Source organism: Pecten maximus, chromosome 5 (genome assembly GCF_902652985.1).
Source record: "Pecten maximus chromosome 5, xPecMax1.1, whole genome shotgun sequence".
In the NCBI taxonomy this organism is placed as follows: domain Eukaryota; kingdom Metazoa; phylum Mollusca; class Bivalvia; order Pectinida; family Pectinidae; genus Pecten; species Pecten maximus.
This window is the reverse complement of record NC_047019.1, coordinates 40,997,789-41,023,910: the sequence shown is the minus strand read 5'-3', so window position 1 is coordinate 41,023,910 and position 26,122 is coordinate 40,997,789. Positions and strand designations below refer to the sequence as shown.

The 26,122-nt window shown below is 35.2% G+C and overlaps 2 protein-coding genes across 2 annotated transcripts; one reads left to right on the top strand and one right to left on the bottom strand.

The window, feature by feature from the left end:
• Nucleotides 1-2,761: 2,761 nt before the first annotated feature.
• Nucleotides 2,762-5,675, bottom strand: LOC117328043 (serine protease inhibitor dipetalogastin-like). Its single transcript, XM_033885373.1, has 4 exons — nucleotides 5,576-5,675; nucleotides 5,087-5,265; nucleotides 3,693-3,818; nucleotides 2,762-2,976 (listed from the first exon to the last, which is right to left on the bottom strand). Exons 2-4 carry the CDS (start codon nucleotides 5,242-5,244, stop codon nucleotides 2,937-2,939), a joined length of 324 nt encoding a protein of 107 aa, XP_033741264.1. The 5' UTR covers nucleotides 5,245-5,265; nucleotides 5,576-5,675; the 3' UTR covers nucleotides 2,762-2,936.
• A 3,225-nt stretch (nucleotides 5,676-8,900) lies between these two features.
• On the top strand, nucleotides 8,901-11,853 carry LOC117328044 (serine protease inhibitor dipetalogastin-like). The gene is made up of 4 exons (XM_033885374.1): nucleotides 8,901-9,002; nucleotides 9,360-9,539; nucleotides 10,381-10,503; nucleotides 11,657-11,853. Exons 2-4 carry the CDS (start codon nucleotides 9,382-9,384, stop codon nucleotides 11,694-11,696), a joined length of 321 nt encoding a protein of 106 aa, XP_033741265.1. The 5' UTR covers nucleotides 8,901-9,002; nucleotides 9,360-9,381; the 3' UTR covers nucleotides 11,697-11,853.
• Nucleotides 11,854-26,122: the final 14,269 nt, after the last annotated feature.

Genomic DNA, 26,122 nt, shown 5'->3' with positions numbered 1-26,122 from the left:
GCCCGGATCCATTGTTCGGCTTCCGTCAGAGCTCGTCTATAGTGACACATGTGGCACAGATCCATTGTACAGCTTCCGTCAGAGCTCGTCTATAGTGACACATGTGGCACGGATTCATTGTACGGCTTCCGTCAGAGCTCGTCTTTAGTGACACATGCGACCGGATCTATTGTTCGGCTTCCGTCAAAGCCCGTCTTTAGTGACACATGTGACCGGATCCTTTGTACGGCTTCCATCAGAGCTCGTCTTTAGTGACACATGTGACCGGATCCATTGTTCAGCTTCCGTCAGAGCTCGTCTATAGTGACACAGGTAGCACGGATCCATTGTTCAGCTTCCGTCAGAGCTCGTCTATAGTGACACATGTGACCGGATCCATGGTACGGCTTCCGTCAGAGCTCGTATTTAGTGACACATGCGGCACGGATCCATTGTTCGGCTTCCGTCAGAGCTCGTCTATAGTGACACATGTGGCACGGATCCATTGTACAGCTTTCTTCAGAGCTCGTCTTTAGTGACACATGTGACCGGATCCATTGTACGGCTTCCATCAGTGCTCGTCTATAGTGACACATGTGACCGGATCCATTGTACGGCTTCCATCAGAGCTCGTCGTTAGTGACACATGTGACCGGATATATCGTTCGGCTTCCGTCAGAGCTCGTCCAAAGTGGCACATGTACCACGGATCCTTTGTACGGCTTCCGTCAGAGCTAGTCTTTAGTAAAACATGTGACCGGATCCTTTGTACGGCTTCCGTCAGAGTACGTCTATAGTGACACATGTGACCGGATCCATTGTACGGCTTCCCTCAGAGCTCGTCTATATTGACACGTGTGACCGGATCCTTTGTACGGCTTCCATCAGAGCTCGTCTTTAGTGACACATGTGACCGGATATATCATTCGGCTTCCGTCAGAGTACGTCTTTAGTGACACATGTGACCGGATCCATTGTACGGCTTCCGTCAGAGCTCGTCTATAGTGACACGTTTGACCGGATCCATTGTACGGCTTCCATCAGAGCTCGTCTATAGTGACACGTGTGACCGCATCCTTTGTACGGCTTCCGTCAGAGCTCGTCTTTAGTGACACATGTGACCGGATATATCGTTCGGCTTCCGTCAGAGCTCGTCCAAAGTGGCACATGTACCACGGATCCTTTGTACGGATTCCGTCAGAGCTCGTCTATTGTGACACATGTGACCGGATCCATTGTACGGCTTCCATCAGAGCTCGTCTATAGTGACACATGTGACCGGATCCATTCTACGGCTTCCCTCAGAGCTCGTCTATAGTGACACGTGTGACCGAATCCTTTCTACGGCTTCCGTTAGAGCTCGTCTATAGTGACACATGTGACCGGATCCATTGTGCGGCTTCCATCAGAGCTCGTCTAAAGTGACACGTGTGACCGCATCCTTTGTACGGCTTCCGTCAGAGCTCGTCTTAAGTGACACATGTGACCGGATATATCGTTCGGCTTCCGTCAGAGCTCGTCCAAAGTGGCACATGTACCACGGATCCTTTGTACGGATTCCGTCAGAGCTCGTCTATTGTGACACATGTGACCGGACCCTTTGTACGGCTTCCGTCAGAGTACGTCTATAGTGACACATGTGAACGGATTTATTGTACGGTTTCCATCAGAGCTCGTCTATAGTGACACATGTGACCGGATCCATTGTACGGCTTCCGTCAGAGCTCGTCTATAGTGACACATGTGACCTGGAACCATTGAAGGTGAACGCTTGTTTACCGCAAATTTGCACCGAAAGGAAACAAAGTCTGTGTTTGGAGTTAACTCTAAATATCTTAATAAAGATGATATTATCTTACCAACATAAAGTCTGTGTTTGGAGTTAACTCTAAATATCTTAATAAAGATGATATTATCTTACCAACATAAAGTCTGTGTTTGGAGTAAACTCTAAATATCTCAATAAAGATTATATTATCTTACCAACATGAAGTCGATGTTTCGGAAGAATGATCCATGTAATTAGGAAAATCCAAACAACCCGGTTTTATGAGAAACTGACGACAGGCAACGGACACTTGACGATATAAACAGTATCAGTATCAATTACCTAATTTTATTGACTCCAAGTAATCGATTGTAAATTGATATCATTGTCTATTGATACCCTTTAACCACGAAACTAATCCTGTTTTTCGTCTGCAAAATTGAAATGTTTTATTTTTACTAGTAATTATCGGTAGTTGTTTAAAACACAATACGTCCTGTATATTTCGTCCTATTTCTAACGAAACATGTCTAAATCGAAATAATCTCGGAACCAATGGTTAATGGACAAGCATTTGATAACACATCTGTGCTATGATTTGTTTGTACCGTGTGTAATAATGTATAGTATATGTTGCATATCAGAAACGCATTCCGAAATATTCCGGCATATTGTCGCTGTGTCAACAGGGTCAACGTCACATGTATACCTAAAGACTTGGCATTTGGTTATAATCATGAACATGTTTTAAACAAGTTTATGTTTCCTGTTAGCTTAAGATATATGTTATAACACAAACAGGTAAAGCCGAGTGATTATATATAGTTTTATCTTGCATGTACTGGAGGATAGACAGTTATGCTGTATCCATGTGGTTTTAAACAAGAACGAGGACTACAATGCCTCTCGTACATTTGTGTCTCCATGCGATTGTCTGGAAAATTTAACATTGTTCTCCAGTCCGTTTACTCGATACATGAATATAGATTTCTCACATAAAATAATAAACACTTCTTTCATTCAAATCATTCGTAACTTTAATAATGATTCAATTTCATGGTTGAAATGGATTGAAAATTTATAGAGTACAATAGCTAAATAGACGTGGGTTTGAGATGGACTAACATTGTAAACAGTTTATTTCTTTGAATTACTCGAGTTTGGTTTTGCTGCATCGATCATCTTAGCTTTAGCAGGGGCCCTCATGGACCATGTTCACTCCATTCTTACTGTAATGAAAAGTTGAAAAGTTATATCGTTTTATTCGTTGATTATTGTGATGAAAAAAATGTGATATCATGGGGTAATAATTAATTCTAATTATTATTTTCTGCCACTCACTTAGTTCTTTTAAAACAGAAAAATCTAGAAAAAGTCGAACCCTTTCTTTTTATGTGTATATGTATATCTGCTATAAGGAAGATATAAATCATTTACTTCGGTCTTAAGCATAAGCTTTGCAAAACAAAATAAAATTCGATATCTATAATGTACATATATGTATAAACATTAATAACGAAATTACAAAGAAAATACGGCTTTCGGGGCGTTCCAAAACTTTGTCCATATACAAACACACGACATCACTGTGTACAGACATATAGACATATACTGGTTTATTCCCAAGGAACCTTCCCTTGTCCCTACTATAACCTGATATCGGTAAAAAAAAGTTCATGCTGCCAACAAAGGTTTGTGAAAGGGAGACGTTATATAAATCACTAACATGAGTGTTCCCGTTAAAGACAATTTGAAGATACCATGACATTGATTTCAGAAATAAACGCAAAATTATCTCCATTTCGGCTATATTTTCAGTTCTTCGTTACACGTAATTCTCAAAAGTAACCATTCAATTTAACTTGATAATCCAAAACACACACAAAATATATATTCATTGCCAAACAATAATGACGGCGTCTCGAAAACTAGATGTAGTACTTACTTGCACTCCATGTTACAGTCGTTGATATACGTTTCTCCGTCATCACCACACACAGGGTTATAGTCCATCGAACAGTCACAAATTTCGTTCTCCTCACACTGGCCATCGTGAAGCAGGCGGACATCACTAAAAATAACACATAGCAATGGGTTATAATGAATATACCCGATCATGGAAACAATGTAATGATTCAAACTTCCCTAACTGACCAAATGCCAAATTCACCATTTCTTTCTTTGGGTAATGTTATAAAATATATCATTTAAGGTGATATGATAATCACTGAATACTGAGCTAACTTCCTTTGCTAAATTAATATCTTCTGGCACTCGCTTAATCCGTCTAAGATATAAAAAAAATTATAAATTGTCGCATATTTTCGGTTTTTTTATATTTTTGTATATCTATCGTTTTATAAGTATATAACTTAGCAACACAAATGATGAAGGAAGACAACTTTTTGACTCGTGCCCTGACCGGGCCTCGAACTCACGATCTACGGCACCCAATCGCCTAGCCAGAAATACCCGCAGCTTATACCGCTGCGCCACATCGGCGTTCTTAAAAAGAACGTTTCAATGGCGCAGAGATGGTCGGCCCGATACCCTGACATGATCATTGTGGAAGTTGTCTATAAGATTATATGAATACCTGGATCGCAATGTATTTACATACATGGCTACGAATTGTACATATATTATATATATTTCTCTCGGTACAACTACGACAGGAAATTCAAATCTATATCTTCGGATCACCAACACATAGTGTATATGATACATTGTGCTAATAAATAGATATATAACTTTGCAACACAAATGACGAAGTAAGACAACTTTTGACTCGTGCCCTGACCGGGCCTCGAACTCACGATCTTTTTATATCTTTTTATAAGTATATACATGTATATATATGTGTGTGTTATAAGAAAAATATAGATGATTTATTTAGGTCTTAACTATAAGCACTGTAACACAACATATTTTTATATACATGTACATATGTATGTTTTGGCTATATAATATCAAGATATTGTTTATGTTGTATATAGTATCAAGATACTGTTTATGTTGTAAATATGTTTAGGCAGCATGGCTAATATTGTTGTTACATGTCTGCCATGTTATTCGTCATTTAATAAAATGACATTTACTGGAAACAGTTATTCTCTGTTGTTCTTGATATACTTACGACACATTATAGGTAGCCAAAAACATAGCTAAGTCGTGATTTTGTTATTGTGATGAAGATTTAGACATAAATATAATGTATTAATAAGTATCAATAATGAAAATTTAATCACAAACAAGCTATTTATGCATTTGGAATTTATTTGGGGTGATGAGTTGTGAGTTCATTCGCAGTTTTTCGAATTGATAACCAATGGTACTTACTTGCACTTCCTCATACAGTCGTTGCCATAGGTCTCACCATCAGCACCACATACCGGTTTGTGAATCATTTGACATGCACATGCTCTATTAACTTCTGTGCCCTCATCTGCCATGGCGACAGAAATGCAAACCGCAAGAAGAACGAATGTCAGCTTCATTTTAGACGGAATGTTGTATACCTAGAAAGTTTCAATGATAATGATATATAGGCTATTATAACGTCATTTTATACAGATATATGATAATTACCTCCTCTTGATTGTGACCATAGATGGCAACTCAATATTAACATTTCTAAAAGGTAATTATTGGTACTGAAATCATTTAGCTTATCCAACATAGCACTGCCGATTGCCAATGCAGTTTCAGAAGGTATATGACATTAAGTATTTAATTTTTCAACTACAGCAATCTCATAAAAATTCTCCGGATAAAATATTTGATATCACAGACGATATTATACGACTAACAAAGTACATGAATACTTACCTTCACTGGTACTTCAGGTAGCTCTGATACTTTCGTTTGTTAGTGACTCTGAACACCTGCTATTTATAGGCAGCAGTTTCACATTGTCATCAATTAAGTTAATATAGTACACATTGATGAATATAAACACTGGTCATGGAAGTAACATGTTGGTAATAGCCTCGAGCTGCTTTATTTCATGAAAACATGTTTCGGTCAAAATTCCGTTGCTTCATTTTAAAGACATTGAGATTGATATTTACTATGTATAGAGCTAAAATGACACTCTACCTAAATACATGACAGAAGATACTAAAAGAAAAAAACAAAAAAAAAACAAAACAAAAAAAAAGGTGTATATACATCTAAATAAGATAATCAAATACCACATTACAACACGCTACAATTAACGCGTGTTAACTTTATATAACATCAAAACACACTGTACGTAACACGTATTCACTTTATATAGTGTTAAAACACACTGTACGTAAAACGTATTCACTTGATATAGTGTTAAAACACACTGTACGTAACGCGTATTCACTTTATATAGTGTTAAAACACACTGTACTTAAAACATATTAACTTTATACAACATCAAAACACACTGTATAAACACCTATTCACTTGATATAGTGTTAAAACACACTGTATAAACACCTATTCACTTTATATAATGTTAAACACACTGTACGTAACACGTATTCACTTTATATAATGTTAAAACACACTGTACTTAAAACATATTAACTTTATACAACATCAAAACACACTGTATAAACACCTATTCACTTTATATAATATTAAACACACTGTATTAACACTATTTATTTATATAATATTTAAAAAAAAAAAAAAAAAAACTGTACGTAATCACGATTTTATATCATTTGAAAATTGTACCTTATTTTGACTGCGTATACGGTACCGTAACTACAGCTACCGTACGTGGTTGCTTAGATAATATAGTTCAAGTGAATATACGTTAAGACATCAGTATCGATAACAAAATTGAAAGAAACAGCTTTATATTTTTAATTAATTGATATATTCACAATCCACAAATTCTGTCTCAGATTTACTATGGTTGTCAAGCATATCGTGTATTGACACTGATTGACTGATGACGTGGCCAAATGTTCTCTTGGAACTGTACGCTTCATCCATTTGTTGTTAGCTTACCTCGTGGAGAAGTTGAATATTCACCTATTTCCGCAATATTCAGTTTAATTTTTGACAAAATACTCACTTGATGTTAGCTTTGTGTGCAGAGATGATCGGGTAACAGGAGAAAACTTTAAAATTGCGCTGATAACTCCTTTCAAAATGACGCCGTCTAGTTGACGTTCAAGTAACGTCACAAATAGACGACGTTATAACTATTTTACCGATTACTGAGCTTATTCATCCGCTAAGACTTTTTTTCACTGCGTATACCCTTATTTACTCGCAGTCAGAGCTCACTAAGCTGAAAAAGGGAGAGATGTAAATAAATAATATCAAAACACGCTATATTTACAAATGCTTACTTTATACTTTGAGAACGTAACACGTATTCACTTTATATAAACATACTGTATTCAACAAGTATTCCCTTAATATGAATTAAAACACACTGTAAGTAACGCGTATTTCAATTATATAACACCTCTTAGTAAATACTTAGATGAGAATCTACACGGATCATTAAACCATCTTCTAGTGTAAACTATACTCTCTCATCGGTATCGATACGGATCATTACCTAATCTAATGTAAAACTGTATTCTCACATCGGTACTCATACGTATCATCACACCATTTCCTAGAATAAAACTATACCATTACACCATCTTCTTATGTAAAACTATACTCTCACATCGGAATTGATAAGGATTATCAAATCATCTTCTAGTGTAAAAATATACTATCAAATCGGTATTGATACGGATTATCAAATCATCTTCTAGTGTAAAACTTAATTGTCCCATCTGTATTGACAGGGATTATCAAATCATCTTCTGGTGTAAATCTATACTCTCACATAGGTATTGATAGGGATTATCAATTCATCTTCTAGTGTAAAACTATACACTTACATCGGTACTCATATGGATCATTGTACCACAACCTGAAGTATTCAACAATGGGCTTTCTTATTGGTATTGATAGAGTTTATCAAATGTAGGTATGTGGGATAGGGAAATTCTACACCCGAGGAATATTGTGCTCATTCCTTTTTCGTGAAATGCATGGGGAAATATATAAAAACTTTGTATTTTTTCTGACCGGCAATGAAACCAATTACATTTTGGAAAGATGAGAAAAAAGTATGGTATACCTATCAACATAAGCTGACTGTCAAAGTGTCAACAAATATAATTCAATGTTTGCCAGAGCCGATCGGCTTTCCGGAAACTGCCGACTGATGTTTAACATCACGTCATATTCCTCTGCCTTTGCTTGCACAACGAAAAATGATTATCGACACACAGTTACAATATGACTGTTATAGGTCAATGATCACAATTGATAATTTGTTCAAATGACACATAGAAAAAATGATCATATATGAGAAGATGGAAGATAGCTTTTAGAATGAGGATGTGTTGTTTGTTCAACTTATCAAATGGAAATTTAAAAATAAAACAGTTGTCAATGGTATAGGTTCTCCAAAATAATTATTTGGAATACAACACAAAGAACAATTCAAACACTTTAAAAACACACACACAAAAAAAAAAAAACTTCTGTCCTCAAATAAGAAAATTAATCATGGTTACATACATATTCAGAATAACTTAAAACTTCCAAGGGCAAAACTAAATTAGACAGTTATTCGTTATTCACATGTAACCTGTTTTGACGGATACCACACCAATATATTTGAATTTACCTACAATTAAGGTTAGTGTACACTATTGAAGGTCCCATGTGTATAATGAGGATACTGACGTCATTAAATCGACCATAACATGTTCAGTGGGGCACACTATCTTTATTTTCTTGGAATAAAATTAAGTGATAATGAATAAGTTTGTGGAAGCAAAGTTCATTACGTAGATGGGTGATGTTAGAATTATTATGAAGATAAGTCAATAAATACCAATGAATGGCTGCATTGTGCAGCACAATATTTACTATTATCTTATTTACTCTTAACAAGAAGCCGTTTTATATCACAGCATATTTTAGAATGTGCATTTATATATTATGTACATGTTTTAATCTCTCTCTTTTCGGTATCTGTCGTCATGTATTTCAACTTTGCACTATACACGTTTCCGTGAAATAAAACAGCTCGAGGCTATTACCAACATGTTACTTCCATGACCAGTGTTTATATTCATCAATGTGTACTATATTAACTTAATTGATGACAATGTGAAACTGCTGCCTATAAATAGCAGGTGTTCAGAGTCACTTTCAAACGAAAGTATCAGAACTACCTGAAGTACCAGTGAAGGTAAGTATAACCATGTAGCTGTTAAGTATCGTCTATGGTATCGTAAGAGATTCCTGTGACAAAGTTTTAGTTGAAGCATTCAATGCTGATAGTTATAGCTCTATTGATACTTCTTTACTATAATTTTTTTTTTTAACTTTTCTTCAAATTAATTCCTCGTCCAGAGCAGATCTATGTGTGATAGGCTGAGCAATTTCAGTACCATCTATTGCCTCTGAGAAGTGTTTACATTGATTTGTCATTTATGTTATACATTCATTGGCATTGTACCGATGCATGTATTAAGAGATATTTGCAATAATGTGTACAGAAGGGCATGATAAAAAGCCAATGTATTATTATTACCTTTCTTAATAGGTATACAGCAGTCCGTCTAAAAATGAAGCTGATATTCGTCGTACTTGCGGTTTGCATTTCTGTCGCCATGGCAGATGAAGGCACAGAAGTTAATGAAGCGTGCGCATGTCCAAAGATTCTCGAACCGGTATGTGGTGCAGATGGCGAGACCTATGACAACGACTGTATGAGGCAGTGCAAGTAAGTACAAATAGTTACCAATTCGAAAAATTCATCACCCCAAATAAATTTTGAATGCATAGATAGCTTGTTTGAAGTTAAACTTTCATTATAGGTGCGTATACATATACATTATATATGAAATTAATGTTGTGTTACAGAGCTTATAGTTCAGACCTAAATAATTCATCTATATTTTTTCTTATATCAGATATATATATACCTATACAAGATGGATATACAAAAATGATAAAAACCGAAAGGATGAGACAATGTATATTTTTTTTATATCTAAGACGAATTAAGCGAGTGCCAAAGATATTAATTTAACAATGAAAGTTATTCTGACCCCACGGTTGCCTGGTTTGTGATTGTTGTTCCCAATCATATTACAATCACCAGATATGGACATTATTCCTAAGCAGACGATAGCCCCCTACTAACGAGCTAAATTTGCATCTGGACGAAATGGTGGGATGCCTCAAAATTCTTATATATGCCTTTTCCTTTTTTTTTTTTTTTTTTTTTTCAAATCTTATAACTAAGACGAAAGTAAGTTAGCACCTTATTTTCTTATAGAAGATATTCAAACTTATAAAAATGTGTTACTGTTATTCAATAGCAAGAGATAATAACCATCAGGGTAGATGGCTAAATTAGACGACTACTTTAGTACAATGAGGATCAGAAGAAGTTTATCATGATTTTGTAAACTAAATGCTTACTAATTATGGTATCGTACATGTTTTCATAACATTATTCAATGAAAGTAATGGAATTTGCTATTCAGCAGATTTTACAACTAGTAATTCATTATTTTAAATTACCACTTTGTTTCCATGGTCGTGTTTTCATCTTTCAGTGATGTTCGCCTGCTCCACAATGGCAAGTGTGAGAACGATCTGTGTGTCTGTACGATGGACTACAAGCCTGTGTGTGGCGATGACGGGGAAACGTACATCAACGACTGCAGCAGAAAGTGCAAGTATGTATACCTACCGATAAAATATATTTTATATATCAAAATGTGAGACACTGTCATTTTTGTCATGGTATGCATGCACTTCGTCTTTCACGCTACATGTACAATGTATGTACACTTTGTATTTACGTTAAAGCGATTACACTATGAAGTGCTTTTCGATAATAAACCAACTGCGGCAAGCATAGCTTAAAAGCAGATAGTTGTGTGCTTGTTTCTTACTTCAATGGTATAGTGTCATGTAAATTGTCGTTAATATGAATGATTTATATAATATTTTCCGTTTTTCTTATTAAGACGGGGGAAGGTATTTAGGTCAGATTATAAGATTGACAACAAAACAATGTTCTTCATTCGTCAATACTCAAATGTAAAATGCATTTTTTTTGTTTTTGACTGATTGTTAAGATTATAGATTTTACTTAAATTGCATTTTTATCTTTTGTTTGTTTTCATTTTCATCTATTTTATTTATTTATCTAATTGATATTACATTAAGTTGCTAACGTTTCAAAACAGGAGACACAATAATATCATTTGTCCATTTGCAGCGCTTTTTTCTAAATGCGTATAACACAATTGTAAATTAGTTATAGACCAACTAAGAAAAATTCTTTGTTGTGAAGATTAAAACTCGAATAGAATCGAAAGGTTTCCCTTTCAGTAACAGTTAATTAAATATCTTGTCACTTAAAACAATATTGCATTTTTTATCAATAACATAATCTGTTAAATATAATACATGTACCTACCTATTATTTACAGGTGAGTGAAATAATTAATAAACCTACCTATCATTTACAAGCGAGTAAACATAGTAAACATAGCTACCTATTATGTACAGGCGATCAAACACATCAAATGTAGCTATCTTATATTTACAAGCGAGTAAACATAGAAAATGTATCTACCAATTATGTACAGGCGAGTAAAGATAGTAAACGTAGCTAACAATTATGTACAGGCGATCAAACATAGTAAATGTAGCTGTTTAATATTTACAGGCGAGTAAACATAGTAAATGTAGCTGTTTAATATTTACAGGCGAGTAAACATAGTAAATAAAACTACCTATTATTTACAGCAAAATAATTAATAAACGTACCTATTTTTACAGGAAAGAAACATAATTAATGCACCTACCTTTTGTTTACAGGGGAGTGAACTTGGCACGTGAGGGCGACTGTGACAGTTAGGATGATCAATGCAGCAAAACCGCTATGATATTTGTCCACCTCAATTTCACTTTTTTTTCAAAATATTTTAACTATTGTGCTCAATTAATTATCAATTTAATTCAACCTTGTTAGTTAAGATTCTAATAAAAAAACGATCTTGAAGTTGAGAATGAAAGCAGTGTCTACTTGTTTTCTGTTCGATATTAAGGTCGGTTTCTCAAAAAATTTAACGTCAGGTTACTACAAACGACGTGTGAATATAAGTATACCACATCCAAGTAATGAACTTCCAGTATCTAATCAGGAATAATTTGTAAAACTAAAATACAATATTTATATATACAATATTTTATTGTGATTAGATAGATCTATATAATCAAGTAAAATGTCTCACCAGTAAAACCCGTTCAAGACTAATCAAAGGATCGACACTTCATTGCCATTGGTTACCTTTTATAATGATAAAGAATATAATTCTCTTTCTCAACTGATTTCCATACCAATCTGGAAATTCAGGTAAATCATGTATAAAATATGGTAAGATGATATCATTTATTTTGAGATATTAGAGTTTACTCCAAACGCTACCCTAAAAATGGACTCGTATATCATTATTTTGATCTGAAAGCCATGAACTTATCATTTGGATTTATAGAATGAAGAATAATAAGGTTTTTTTTTGCAATAGTCTTTAACCAATATGAGAACAAAAACAAAAACAAAAAAACAAACAAAAAACAAACAAACAACAACAAAAATCATTTTTTTTGTTCCATGCAACCATTTTTGTTTTCTGACGGCAACCGTTCAATTGACTCATGACACGTTTGTCACTATAGACGTGCTCTGAAGCCATTATAAGTGTTATCCCTGCTAACGTAACAATCATATAGGGGAGATAATCCTGGTGGTTCTTTGAATGGTGTCAGGACGAATCGTTTAAGATGTAGGAAATACATGGAGTACAAGTACGAGAAAAATGCCGTGTCTCATGCCCTTCACAGGGCCCGCTGCAAACTTTTGAGCAATTTATAAAATGTACAAACGTGGAAATGTGGTGTTGCGTGACCGCTCATTTCCCAATTTCATACTGATTGATTGATTAATGCATTGCCATAGAATATAAATTGAAACAGTGTTTATTCCTGCTAAATCTATGAAGGCAGTGCCCCTTTTCTAAACATTCGTGTATTCCTATTACTTATGTGTCTTATATATTGTATTATAAGTGGACATGCACAAACCACATTTTCACTCTTATTGTGCTGTTCAATGGTATTTTCTGTAACCTTTCTAAGGGAATACAATATTACGTATCAACTTTGCATGATAAAACTTTTTCCATCAAATTTTCACAACTGCAGTATCTTTGTCGATCATTCATTCTTTAATATTATTAATGAGCTTTTGAACTAGTTTTTAGTTACTCCCTTATATTCAACGAAATCTTCGGGTAATGAAACTTTAAAGTGATCGAAAAACGGCCATAAAGGACGTTGCACAATTAATTCATATTAGAGTCTCTTTCTTTAATTACGGATGTTGTATCTGCGATTTGTTTGTTTTAAAAAATGTCTTTCTCTAACGACAGAGTGAATTGTAATAGAAGTTGATGTTCAATAGACAGGATTTCATATACATGTATAAGACAACTCCAATGTAATGTGTTCATGTAATGTTAACGGACGACTGGCTGCAGCACTCGTCATTGTAACCCCGTCCAGGTACAAAGTGGGTACAGCAGACCTATGGTATTGACAGCAGGGAGCGTTACAACAAATAACATATGTAAAGGAACTACAATGGATAAGTAACATTTACTAAATTGATTAGAGCGAGTAAAGTTACGGCGGTAAGACAAATAATGGCTTATAAGAAACAGGCATTGCACTGAAGTTAATGACAAGATTGATTTCATATCAACCATATAATGGATGTTTTATTAGGAGAAGTTCTGATTATCAATCGCACAGATACCAAAACATAAATTGCGGAGGTTTGCCAGACCAATATCCATTCATGAAAAGAAATCTAACGGCGATAAATGATTCTTCATAAAACGGTTCCGCTCTCGGTGTGCTTATTGAGAAAGAACGTTCGAATTTCAAATACATGTACTCTTCTCTATGAAAACCCTATCTTGTAATGATGTTGGGTATGATAACGGAAACGGTGTCGGTATGCTGACACGTTATATCATTACTTTAGTATAATATGTATTCCATACAAACGCTGTCTTTTTTACTTTGTGTCGGAAGTCTCAGACGTGTGAATAGAATATTCCTAAGATTAACGTACGCCTTCTCAATATATTTCTGATCTTGTCAATGAAAAAGAAATGGAATTTCAGACGTCATCTTACTTCTTACTCATCTCAGTTTCTGAAAAGGTATGGCAAAATCATCTCGTTTGGATGCCGTCCACGACATATGAGACAAATGTGCTCCCGGGGGATACGAAACACTTGTGGAACGGTAGTTGTAGTGTATTCCCACGATGTGAAAATATATATTAGAAGGTTGAGTCCGTTATCATAACATACTAAGGAACTCTTTTTAAACATGTAAATGTCAGTCTTCACTATAAATTATAGTACTCTCTACCCTTGTCAATTTTTTCGTATTTTGTACATTTTAGTACACAAATGTCTGTTTAAGACATATGTTACAGTATGCGTCCAGTCTGACTATGTACATTCCTAATATATAAATAGATAAATTAACAAATGTTGATTTAGATTAAGTTAAATCCATTTGTTAATCAAAATCTCCAATAGCTGGCGTTGGCGCTCGATAGAAGGATAGGAAAGCGAGTTTTCGTTTCTGAAAACGTTCATGGTGTTTAAAGCTTAGGCTATGGGGTGGACTTTTGTTGTTCTCGTTGTAACGGTATGCTTAGATGTTCTTGAATTAAGCGGTATTGCATTCTCTGATAAATATTTCTATTCATAATGTTTTTTGTTGTTTTTCTTTTTAGTTTTTTTTTAATTTGCATTTATTTTCTTCTTATTTTTTGTTAGGTCACGTCTCTATTACACAACATGTATGATTCAAAATGGAATGTTTCTGCATAGTATATTATCATGATTGTAAAGATAAAAGGAGATGCATTTAAACTTGTATATATTCCTTTTGAATATTAATTAGATTTATGTGTTATGCATAAATCACATTATCAGAGACATGTGGCCTTCTGGTGGTGCGCAATTTTCCCGGGTGTTCAAAGAGTTGCTTCCCTTGTGCTGCCCTGACAGTTTTGACTTCAGAGTTATCTCCCTTGTTGAGAATCTCCCTTGTTTGCCTTGTATTGCGCTATTGTTTGCTGCCAGTTTTCTATTGTATTTTCCTTTATTGGGCAACGGAAAATGATGCCTTACATGGAAATCAGTCACCCAACTTAGGACGTTGAAGGAAGTTGAAATGGAACTTGGGATGAAGACTGGATATTTTTGATATCCATGTCCACATGGCGAATGTCGCTACATCTCCGGAAATCAGTACTATCATTGATGGAGTTTCCATTACTGATGATTGGAAACAATTATTTGATTGAAGTTTTCTTGATTGATGATGAGAAACAAACATTTCTTTCAACTTATTGAGTTCCCAAGATCCTCCATTATATTGCTTTTTGTGGTACGCCAATATTGCGGTGTACATTTCCATTATTGTTGATTAAACTGTGGCCAATATCATCCAATTATGTTTTTTTGAGTTATTTCTTTTAATATTGTTAATGTCATTGATTTATGATAATTATTTGTAACGTATGCAAAGATAAAAGATGATGTATTTCAACATAAGTATTTCTATTGAATGCTAATTATTTTGTAATGTCTGCAATGATAAAAAAGGTGATACAACTTCTGCAAACTTTGGTTTTGTGTAAACAAATCAGTATGATCAGATTTCCCTGCTAAGGAAGAACTCATTTCCTATACTTTATAGCTTAGGTAAAGTTCACGTGGAGTGCGTTAAATACGGAAACGTTTCACGATCGACAAGCTGCCTTCATTGGCCTCTTCGACCATTAATAATAATAATTATAATAATAAATAACAACTTTATTTACTGAGGATAAACACCTGTTTAGCAAAGTTAACCTTTGTTAGTAAAAGTGTTAATTAAAACAGTAATATATCACAGTCAATTAATGTCAATTAAGATAAGATAATAACATGGATGGATTAATATTGATATGATTACCTTAAAAATCATCAATACACGATTAGCACAATTAAAGAAACATTTCACAATTACATAAAGTCATCACAGAAACAAAGACGCACAATTCTTTCATGCTTGGCCATTAGGTATTCAGTAAAAGACAGACTGTCCAATATACATATACGCTTACGTGCCAAAGTGTAAGATTTGACAGAATACACGCTAATATAGCCCAAAATAATTAGTTCTGTAGCTAATAATTCTTTGTTAAAAATAAAAGATTGAAGCTGTACTTAACTTTCTTCCCATTATTTTTCGTTTTAAAATCGGGAGGGATCTTGAAAGTCTTGTATTAGCTTTTAACTTGTTCCAGATTTGGCTGCCTGCCACTTTAAAATGTTTGACATCAAATGTAGTATGGTGTTTCGGTAACATTAAGGATTTTTGGGAAGTTGGCCGGGTACGTCTATAATTCGAAACTGAGATCTGGTTTGAAAGGTATTGTGGTACTAAATTGTTGACACACATCTTTTGAATTTGGAAATACCCTAAATCGGTAACCAATGAAACAATAAAAACATTTTTTCCAAAGATGATGTGTCGAATGAAGCATCTAAAAGCAATCTAGCAAATTTTTTTCTGTGCTTTGAAAGGTTTTGAGTCGGATTTAAAGATCATCCACTCCATGCAAGGTGGTAAAATACAATACATGGTATAACTTGAGTCTAGTTTGGAGTGACAAGTACATATTGACGTATACGTCTTAGTAACCCGAGGCCATGATTTATTTTTGAAATAATAAATGCAATGTAGTCAGACCAAGATAATTTGTTATCAATTTTGACATCTAAAAGTTTCTCTGATTTTACCTGCCCACAAACTTCCTGGTTTAATCAGACCATTATGTATAGATTGATCATATCTAGGATAACTGACTTTTATTGAAGTTTACCGAATACTGAAGTTTTCAATCAGATTTTCAAGAAAAGGTTTATATCTCACAAGCCTAATTAGCTGCTGAACACGCGACGGTATTAGCCTGTATAAGATGGTCTATGTATTAATAACAAAAGTATATGACAAAGCAATAACACTTGTTATTGGATTTCGATAATAATGTTTTCTCATCGTGACAGAATTAACCTATTTAAGGTTCAAAGATATCTATGGTGGATTTATCAAAGGACAAAGTTCAGTACGATATAGATGTTTAGAATGGACCGCGTTCCATGAAACAGATAACAAAGCTACACGATAGCGGGAATTTCTGGTCATTAAATGAACTATTTAGTATCATCTTTTGTTTTCCTCGAAAGGAATACTGAGATCACTTTCGTTATTCTCACATATATATACGTTATTCTCGTATATCTCACAATAGTTAACATTACGCAGTATGATATCAAAGTAGTTACGACGGGGCCTCGAATTCAAACCGTAAGCCTACTAAGCCTAGACAGAGAAACAGCTGGTTATTCAACTTCAGCACATCTTCCTCCTGACGCATCAAATATTTTTTTTTTCATTATATGTATTAATTATTGTTTTCCTGTCTTATGCGTCAGGAACCTATGCTTCAAGTGCTTATCTTACGTTCTGCGCTTAATCGCAGAACTCGAACACATAGGTTTTGTAAGTATTACATGTATGGAAATATGACATCATGGTCGTCTATGAGTGTATATAGCACAAGTAGACGCAAATGCAATTATTCATATCGGTATTTCATTTCATTAATTAAGACAATTTCCACAGACATGCAGTAATCATATATTACGTAATAAGTTATTCGTAAAAGCTGATAGGTTTCAATACAGTGGCAAAATTGCGTCCTCAATATTAACAGCTGATGCCGTCTAAGGCACAAAAGAATTTTGAGGTATTCGAACTCTATGCGGAATTGGGCGTAGGATTAACCTTCATGTACAGTGCACTTTGCGAACTTGTGCGCTCTTATGCCTTTTTACAGAATATCCCTCCTCTTTTTTGTTGTCTGTTGACACTAGAACTAGTGATTATACCACCAATTCACCACTGACTGTAGATAATACTGTATAGCACGATCCATGTAATATGTACATAAATCCGATGTTGTTACGGTCTCCTAAATGTTCAAAAGATAAAAATCACTCAAAAAATCTCACAGAATAAATGTTGTAGGTTTTGTTGTTATGATGGTTGCTAAGGCCATGCCAGAACTGCCTGACACCTTCCCGCAAAAACGGCTGTTTTCTCTCCGATGTCACTTCCAGGTGAAAACGTGAAAAAAATGCATTTCTTTTAAATCATTTGATGCTTTAACAGATCAGATAAAAATAATCATAATGTAAATATAAGGAATTATTTTTTTTTTCAATATTCATAAGTTCATAACAACACTTGTTTTCTGGAGATATTTACAATGAATTGCTATTCATGGAAAATGTCCAGAAGCCAATGTTGTACTTATGAATGTTGAAAAAATAAATTTCATTCCTTGAATAACATGAAACGTTCGTTGTGTACAAACTTTCGTTGTTTTTGAGGTTGCTTTATGGTACGTATCTTTACCCACGAAATAATTAAAAAGCTACAAACCACGACGAATCTATGTTATAGGATCAGAGGACAAGGAACAGCTTTGGGTCATGTGTGCTCCTTGTGACAGGACATTTCCATTGGTCAACATGGTAACGGAGGAGATCAACAGGTACCCATTGGTTTACAAACTATAGACCTAATGTCGGGAGAATCATTGATTGCCCTATAATTACAGATTTATTATCTAATACACTGGAACAATTGTAATCCCAAATTTTAATGTAATTTCTGACCACACAGCTTTTTCCAGTTTTAAACGTCCGAGTCATCCGGCTGATACACTATTTTAATGTACTTTCTGACCACGCAGCATTGTCCAAGCTGAGCTGTGCAACCTTAATTCTATCGACCATATTGATCAATTGTAATGCAGACCGTGGTTTTATTTGGTACTGTAAAGTCTTTATAACAAATCATATCTCTCCATTTAAAAAAAGGGAAATGTGCCTTATTACTATACAGGAAAAGAATTTTAACAGTGAAAGTTACATACTAAGTCCACATTTTAGGTTTAATAAAACCTTAAGATTGGTGTGTGTACATATAAACTATATTCGCTGTGTATTTTTTTTCGCTATAAGGACCACCGATAGTACAGCTCCAATCATACTGTATAATTATATGAAGAACTGGACTTAGTACAAAAATGCAATCAATCACTTTAGGAAGGTGAAATTCCATGACATCATATCTAAAAGTTTAATGGTATAGAAGGCAAGTTTACTGCCTGTTTTTTGTATATATATTATGTAAACTTTTAACAAGATATTATAATATAGTCGCTATCCTGCGGATTTGGCTTTTGTTTGAATTACACATAAGAAGGTAAATTGACTGACCCTAACATATTAGGAGCATTAATGTAGTATTTGCAGCATGAGCTATCTGAGGAAATTATTCACTTCTGTTTTAACAATCAGTTGATTAATCACGTCTATTTTAACAACACAGTAGACTTTTTTTGAAAAATATTATATCATAAGAGAACAACTCACCAGTCTACGTAATCAAATGTTATCGCGTACTACAGAAAAATGAGAGTCAAACATTACAAAGTTTTCGTTATAATTAGATAATTTTGCATCATATTTTATACTATGTTTTAAGGGTTTATCTTATTTAATGATTTATATAACGATGATCAAGTATTATCAACTCGCAGATTGTGTGGTTTCGAAGGCTGCCCGATAATCGTATAACGTGTGTGTACATGTCGCTCTCTGGTTCTGTATTATAATGGAATATAACATAAGCTGATATAACATCTTTCGCAGATGTTGTAAAACAATTAAAGTTTCCAATGTAAATTTTATTATCATCTCGGTTTGTATGGTATCCTTGATAATTTTGAATAATTATTGTGCTGGAAGGAATTTCAAAGCATATTAAAAACAACAACAACAAAATTTCATTTTTAGAACAGGTGGAAGTTTTTATAACGATAAATGGTAAAGAAATCAAACTTGAAGTGCGGATCATCTTAATTCACATGAATACATTTCAAATACATGTATTTCAAATGACATTGCTTTGAGAGTGTTCAACAGTAAATTTAGAAATAGAAAGTAAGCTGTCCGTTTTGATATATTTTTTGGTCATCATCATATATAATCATTTCTCAACAAAACTTGAAATTACCATTGGTAGTTTTTATCATGATATACAATTTCCTAAGTGCCCCGTTTTAAAACGTTTTGATATAAATTTATTCTTATGACTATAAGTTATACTCTGGAGAACCACTACAGCAGAGAATACCAAAAACTGTACATCTAGGTAAGTACTCTTGTAAAACCTGGAGGTTATAATGATATACGTAGAGAGCATAGATGTTGCTTAGATGGTAATACATCCTCTAAGTAGAAAAACAATTGTATTTGATTGATCTGTTCGAAATTTCAAAACCTCAGATACTGTTTTAACGCAAATTGATATTAGTGAAAATACACACTGTGTATAAATCATTCAGCTATTGAGTTTCCTGTGCCCCCTAAGAAAGACGTGTTCTAATGAACATTTCCATGATTGTGTATAGTTGTATGTTCATCCATTGAAATGTTATGGGAGTTCTGGGGTGAAATAGGTCAAAGCATTTTTAGAAATCTATTTATAATCAGTACTGTCCGAACTGATCTACTCCTTCTGTTTTATTGAACCACACCTACGTACATATATTTAATTGTTTTCGTCTAACATAAAGTTTGCATTTAGGGATATTTCCTTCCAGTACTTTATTTCAACTCGCAATTTTTGCGTTAACAACCTTTTAATATTTAATAAAAAAAATGGCTCAAAATAAAGACAAACTGATTCATTGTTGTCTGATGACGAAAGTGTGTTGCGTAGGCTTTATAACGAAGTTTAGTGTTTAGTGTTTAGTTTCAGTTTTCTATTAGTGTGTTGTTTTCCTGATATCTGATTTTGATGAAGGGGAGCGATTTTTTTGTTTTTTGTTGCAGGACATGTCAAGTTCACAGGAAATGTACTTGTATTATACCTCTCTTGGTCTGCATATGACACATCTCTACACTATATGGACAAGAAATGTATGATTTTTTTTTTTTTTTTTTTGCAATATATATATATATTCCTTCATTTCAATAGCGTCTTTTAAATGGGTTCCATGGGTCCTCTGTCTTTGTATTATTATTATTATTATTGATTTATTATGCCATACTTAATGTCAAAGGGGTGCTAAAAAATCAAAGGGCTCCTTCTTCGTACCTAAAAAGCCTAGAATTATCATGATATTTTATTTTTATATTTCTGGGATGTAACCCCACAAAGTTTGCAAACAGAAATGACCTTTGCATATATCCAATGTCACAGGGATTAATTAGCTAAAATATTCAATATTGATAAACTATAGTCCAAGAATCAAGGTATATGGGTGGTACATTATTGGGAAATGCCCTTATCTTTTGTTTAAGGCAGAAAATCATCAAAGAATCGATATTGAATATAAGGTTAGCAATGCAGGCACATTCGGCCTCTTGCCATGTTTCTGGTTTTAATTAGGTAAGATTCCGTCTAATGTTGTCCTATCTTGCTTTGTTGTATACAATGTAATCGTAGGTATGTCGTCCGTTTGTGTTCTGTGTGCTTACTGCTTTATTGTATATAATTTCATTGTCCGACTTCTCAAATTTATATCTCGTGCGGCGCGTAGACATAACGATGATTGGCGGGCCAAATAACCATTAAATAGTTAAATGTAATTATTTCGGGTCGCTAGCTAAGCAATAATTTCATTCATTTTTTTTTTTTTTTTTCATCAATTTAGAAAGGTTATGTTTATCAAGACAAAAAGACAATTGTCTTTATCTCTCAACGAAATGACGAAATAGCGAAATGGCATATATAAGCCACCATAGTTTTGATGTACTGTTCTATTTACATGTAGATTAATTATTGTTTCATTTTAAATAACTTGCTGCGATACACCTACGATATATTATATAATAATGACGGAGTCAAGCTTGAGGCCTTTATATCAATACATAAAGTATTATCATATGCATGCATATCTTAAATTTCTGAACTAGTGACAAATAAAAACCTAACAATAATTTAAGTCATTTATTTAATCTAAATTGTCCTTTGCTAGATATGTTAGGTTCTTTGTAATTGTTATAATTCAGACATCGAAATATTTCCAATGTTAATTGGAACTTCTTGTACGCTTTCTATGGACCTGTTCAAGAGAGAGGCTCTCAATCGGTAAATATGGAACTTCTTGTACGCTTTCTATGGACCTGTTCAAGAGAGAGGCTCTCAATCGGTAAATATGGAACTTCTTGTACGCTTTCTATGGACCTGTTCAAGAGAGAGGCTCTCAATCGGTAAATATGGAACTTCTTGTACGCTTTCTATGGACCTGTTCAAGAGAGAGGCTCTCAATCGGTAAATATGGAACTTCTCGTACGCTTTCTATGGACCTGTTCAAGAGAGAGGCTCTCAATCGGTAAATATGGAACTTCTTATTGTACTCTTTCTATGGTCCTCTTCAAGCTAAAGGATCTTTTTCGGTAAACAAAGATCTTCTTGTTTGTCTCTTTTTGTAGTCCTGTTCCAGATAAAGGCTCTCAATCGATAAGCATGGAACTTCTTGTTTTACTTTTTCTGTGGTCCTCTTCCGAAGAAAGGATCTTCCTAGGGAAACAAAGAACTTCTTGATTGTTTCTTTCTGTCGCCCTGCTCCAGAGAGAGGCTCTCAATCGGTAAACATGAAACTCCTTCTTGTTGTACTCTTTCTGTGGTCCTATTTCAGAGAGGGGCTCTCGTCATGTAAACAAAGAACTTCTTGCTTGTCTCTTTCTGTGTCCTTGTTTCAGAGAGAGACTCTCACTCTGTAAACATGGAACGTTTTGTTATGCTCTTTCTATTGTCTAAAACAGCGAGTTATTTTAATTACGTAGTTTAATGCGATTTCATTGGCTTAAACATGAAGGTCGCTTCATGATGTCCCGGGAATGATAACGCACGAAAAATAGTTAAGTTGTGTTTGTTAGATTCTTGAAAATATCTATAGATTTCTATCAATTTATTGCTTACTTATTATTAATTTTGTTATGATTTGTAATAAGTTGTAATATTTCCACACATTTCCGATATTGTAAGTTTTGCATATTACTTAGCTGCATTTCATTTCGGGTTATATCCTTACACAATACCTAATATTGTGAAAAGAACACACGTTGACACAAAACAGGTCAATTCATCCTCAGAATAGCTTTTCTATTCTGGTAGAAAAAAGGTCACACACACTCGTGGTTTTTGTATAGGGTATTTCTTTCACTCTCGTTTGTTATTTTTCCAAATATGTTCGCCTTTTAAACGGTGTTTCATATGGAAGTAGGTCAGTCGAATTGACGCACGTGCTTCGATTCCAAAGTACAGCTGTTTTCCGTCACTGCCGTACCGCAAAAAAAAATATATACGGTGTGTGTATTCCGACAATGCGATGGCAGTTGCAGGATAAATACGTGTATATGTACAGGAAGCATACATTTTTGACGTCACGTATTATGGGAAAGTCCCTTGCTGCTATATTTGAGTACGAACTCAAGTTGGATTGTTATATATCACCCTGTACCGCGGATTCGGGGTTGATATAATATTTGAACAAAGTGAGAATATTTAGAATTGGCCAATCAGGAAAATGGGAAAATCACAGTCATATAATAAAACGCGCTAGTTTCGTGTAATATGGCGTTAGTTGCGCAATATAACGCGAAAAAAAATATTTTCTTATACGAAAATGGCCCAAACCGGCTTTCGTATTTCTTGAAGCGATGAAAGTGCAATAAAGTTTGTTTGTTTGTTTTCTTTTCTTTTCTTTTTTCTTTTTTTTTCCAATGACATTTTAAATGCAATTGCCTGTGGACAATACCCGGTGATGAGTACCTGTTGGTTACACCTGGTGAGTGTCTGTGCCGGTGATGAGAGTGAGTACCTGTGTATTATACCCGGTGTTGAGAGTGAGTACCTGTGTATTATACCCGGTGATGAGAGTGAGTGCCTGTGTATTATACCCGGTGATGAGAGGAGTACCTGTGTATTATACCTGATGATGAGAGTGAGTGCCTGTGTATTATACCCGTGATGAGAGGAGTACCTTTGTATTATACCTGATGATGAGAGTGAGTGCCTGTGTATTATACCCGGTGATGAGAGGAGTACCTTTGTATTATACCCGGTGATGAGAGGAGTACCTGTGTATTATACCCGGTGATGAGAGGAGTACCTGTGTATTATACCCGGTGATGAGAGTGAGTATCTGTGTATTATACCCGGTGATGAGAGTACCTGTGTATTATACCCGGTGATGAGAGGAGTACCTGTGTATTATACCCGGTGATGAGAGGAGTACCTGTGTATTATACCCGGTGATGAGAGGAGTACCTGTGTATTATACCCGGTGATGAGAGCGAGTACCTGTGTATTGTTCTCGGTGATGAGAGTGAGTACCTGTGTATTATACCCGGTAATGAGAGTGAGTGCCTGTGTATTATACCCGGTGATGAGAGTGAGTACCTGTGTATTATACCCGGTGATGAGAGGAGTACCTGTGTATTATACCCGGTGATGAGAGGAGTACCTGTGTATTATACCCGGTGATGAGAGCGAGTACCTGTGTATTGTTCTCGGTGATGAGAGTGAGTACCTGTGTATTATACCCGGTAATGAGAGTGAGTGCCTGTGTATTATACCCGGTGATGAGAGTGAGTACCTGTGTATTATACCCGGTGATGAGAGTGAGTACCTGTGTATTATACCCGGTAATGGAGAATGAGTACATGCGTATTGTTTTCGGTGATGAGAGAGAGTACCTGTGTATTATACCCGGTGTTGAGAGTGAGTACCTGTGTATTATACCCGGTAATGGAGAATGAGTACATGTGTATTATACCCGGTAATGGAGAATGAGTACATGCGTATTGTTTTCGGTGATGAGAGTTAGTGCCTGTGTATTATACCCGGTGATGAGAGGAGTATCTGTGTATTTTACCCGATGATGAGAGTGAGTACCTGTGTATTATACCCTGTGATGGGAGTGAGTACCTTTGTATTATACCAGGTGATGAGAGTGAGTACCTGTATATTGTTCTCGGTGATGAGAGTGAGTACCTGTGTATTATACCCGGTGATGAGAGTGAGTTCCTGTGTATTGTTCTCGGTGATGAGAGTGAGTACCTGTGTATTATACCTGATGATGAGAGTGAGTGCCTGTGTTTTATACCCGATGATGAGAGTGAGTACCTGGGTATTATACCCGGTGATGAGAGTGAGTACCTGGGTATTATACCCGGTGATGAGAGTGAGTACCTGGGTATTATACCCGGTGTTGAGAGTGAGTGCCTGTGTATTATACCCAGTGATGAGAGTGAGTACCTTTGTATTATACCCGGTGATGAGAGTGAGTACCTGTGTATTATACCCGGTGATGAGAGTGAGTGCCTGTGTATTATACCCGGTGATGAGAGTGAGTACCTGTGTATTATACCCGGTGATGAGAGTGAGTACCTGTGTGTTATATCCGGTGATGGAGAGCGAGTACCTGTGTATTATACCCGGTAATGGAGAATGAGTACATGCGTATTGTTTTCGGTGATGAGAGTGAGTACCTTTGTATTATACCAGGTGTTGAGAGTGAGTACCTGTGTATTATACCCGGTGATGAGAGTGAGTACCTTTGTATTATACCCGGTGTTGAGAGTGAGTACCTGTGTGTTATACCCGGTAATGAGAGGAGTACCTGTGTAATTTACCCGGTGATGAGAGGAGTATCTGTGTATTATACCCGGTGATGAGAGTGAGTACCTGTGTATTATACCCGGTGATGGGAGTGAGTACCTGTGTATTATACCCGGTGATGAGAGTGAGTATCTGTGTGTGTGTATTATACCAGGTGATGGGATTGAGTACCTGTGTATTATACCCAGTGATGAGAGTGAGTACCTTTGTATTATACCCGGTGATGGGAGTGAGTACCTGTGTATTATACCCGGTGATGAGAGTGAGTATCTGTGTATTATACCCGGTGATGAGAGTACCTTTGTATTATACCAGGTGATGAGAGTGAGTACCTGTGTATTGTTCTCGGTGATGAGAGTGAGTACCTGTGTGTTATACCCGGTAATGAGAGGAGTATCTGTGTATTTTACCCGATGATGAGAGTGAGTACCTGTGTATTAT

Coding starts and splice junctions, on each gene's coding strand:
- LOC117328043 (XM_033885373.1), bottom strand. CDS start 5,244: ATGAAGCTGACATTCGTTCTTCTTGCGGTTTGCATTTCTGTCGCCATG. Junction 3,819..5,086: donor GACTGTATGAGGAAGTGCAA/GTAAGTACCATT, acceptor TGTTATTTTTAG/TGATGTCCGCCTGCTTCACG. Junction 2,977..3,692: donor GACTGTAACATGGAGTGCAA/GTAAGTACTACA, acceptor TTTTCATTACAG/TAAGAATGGAGTGAACATGG.
- LOC117328044 (XM_033885374.1), top strand. CDS start 9,382: ATGAAGCTGATATTCGTCGTACTTGCGGTTTGCATTTCTGTCGCCATG. Junction 9,540..10,380: donor GACTGTATGAGGCAGTGCAA/GTAAGTACAAAT, acceptor TTCATCTTTCAG/TGATGTTCGCCTGCTCCACA. Junction 10,504..11,656: donor GACTGCAGCAGAAAGTGCAA/GTATGTATACCT, acceptor TTTTGTTTACAG/GGGAGTGAACTTGGCACGTG.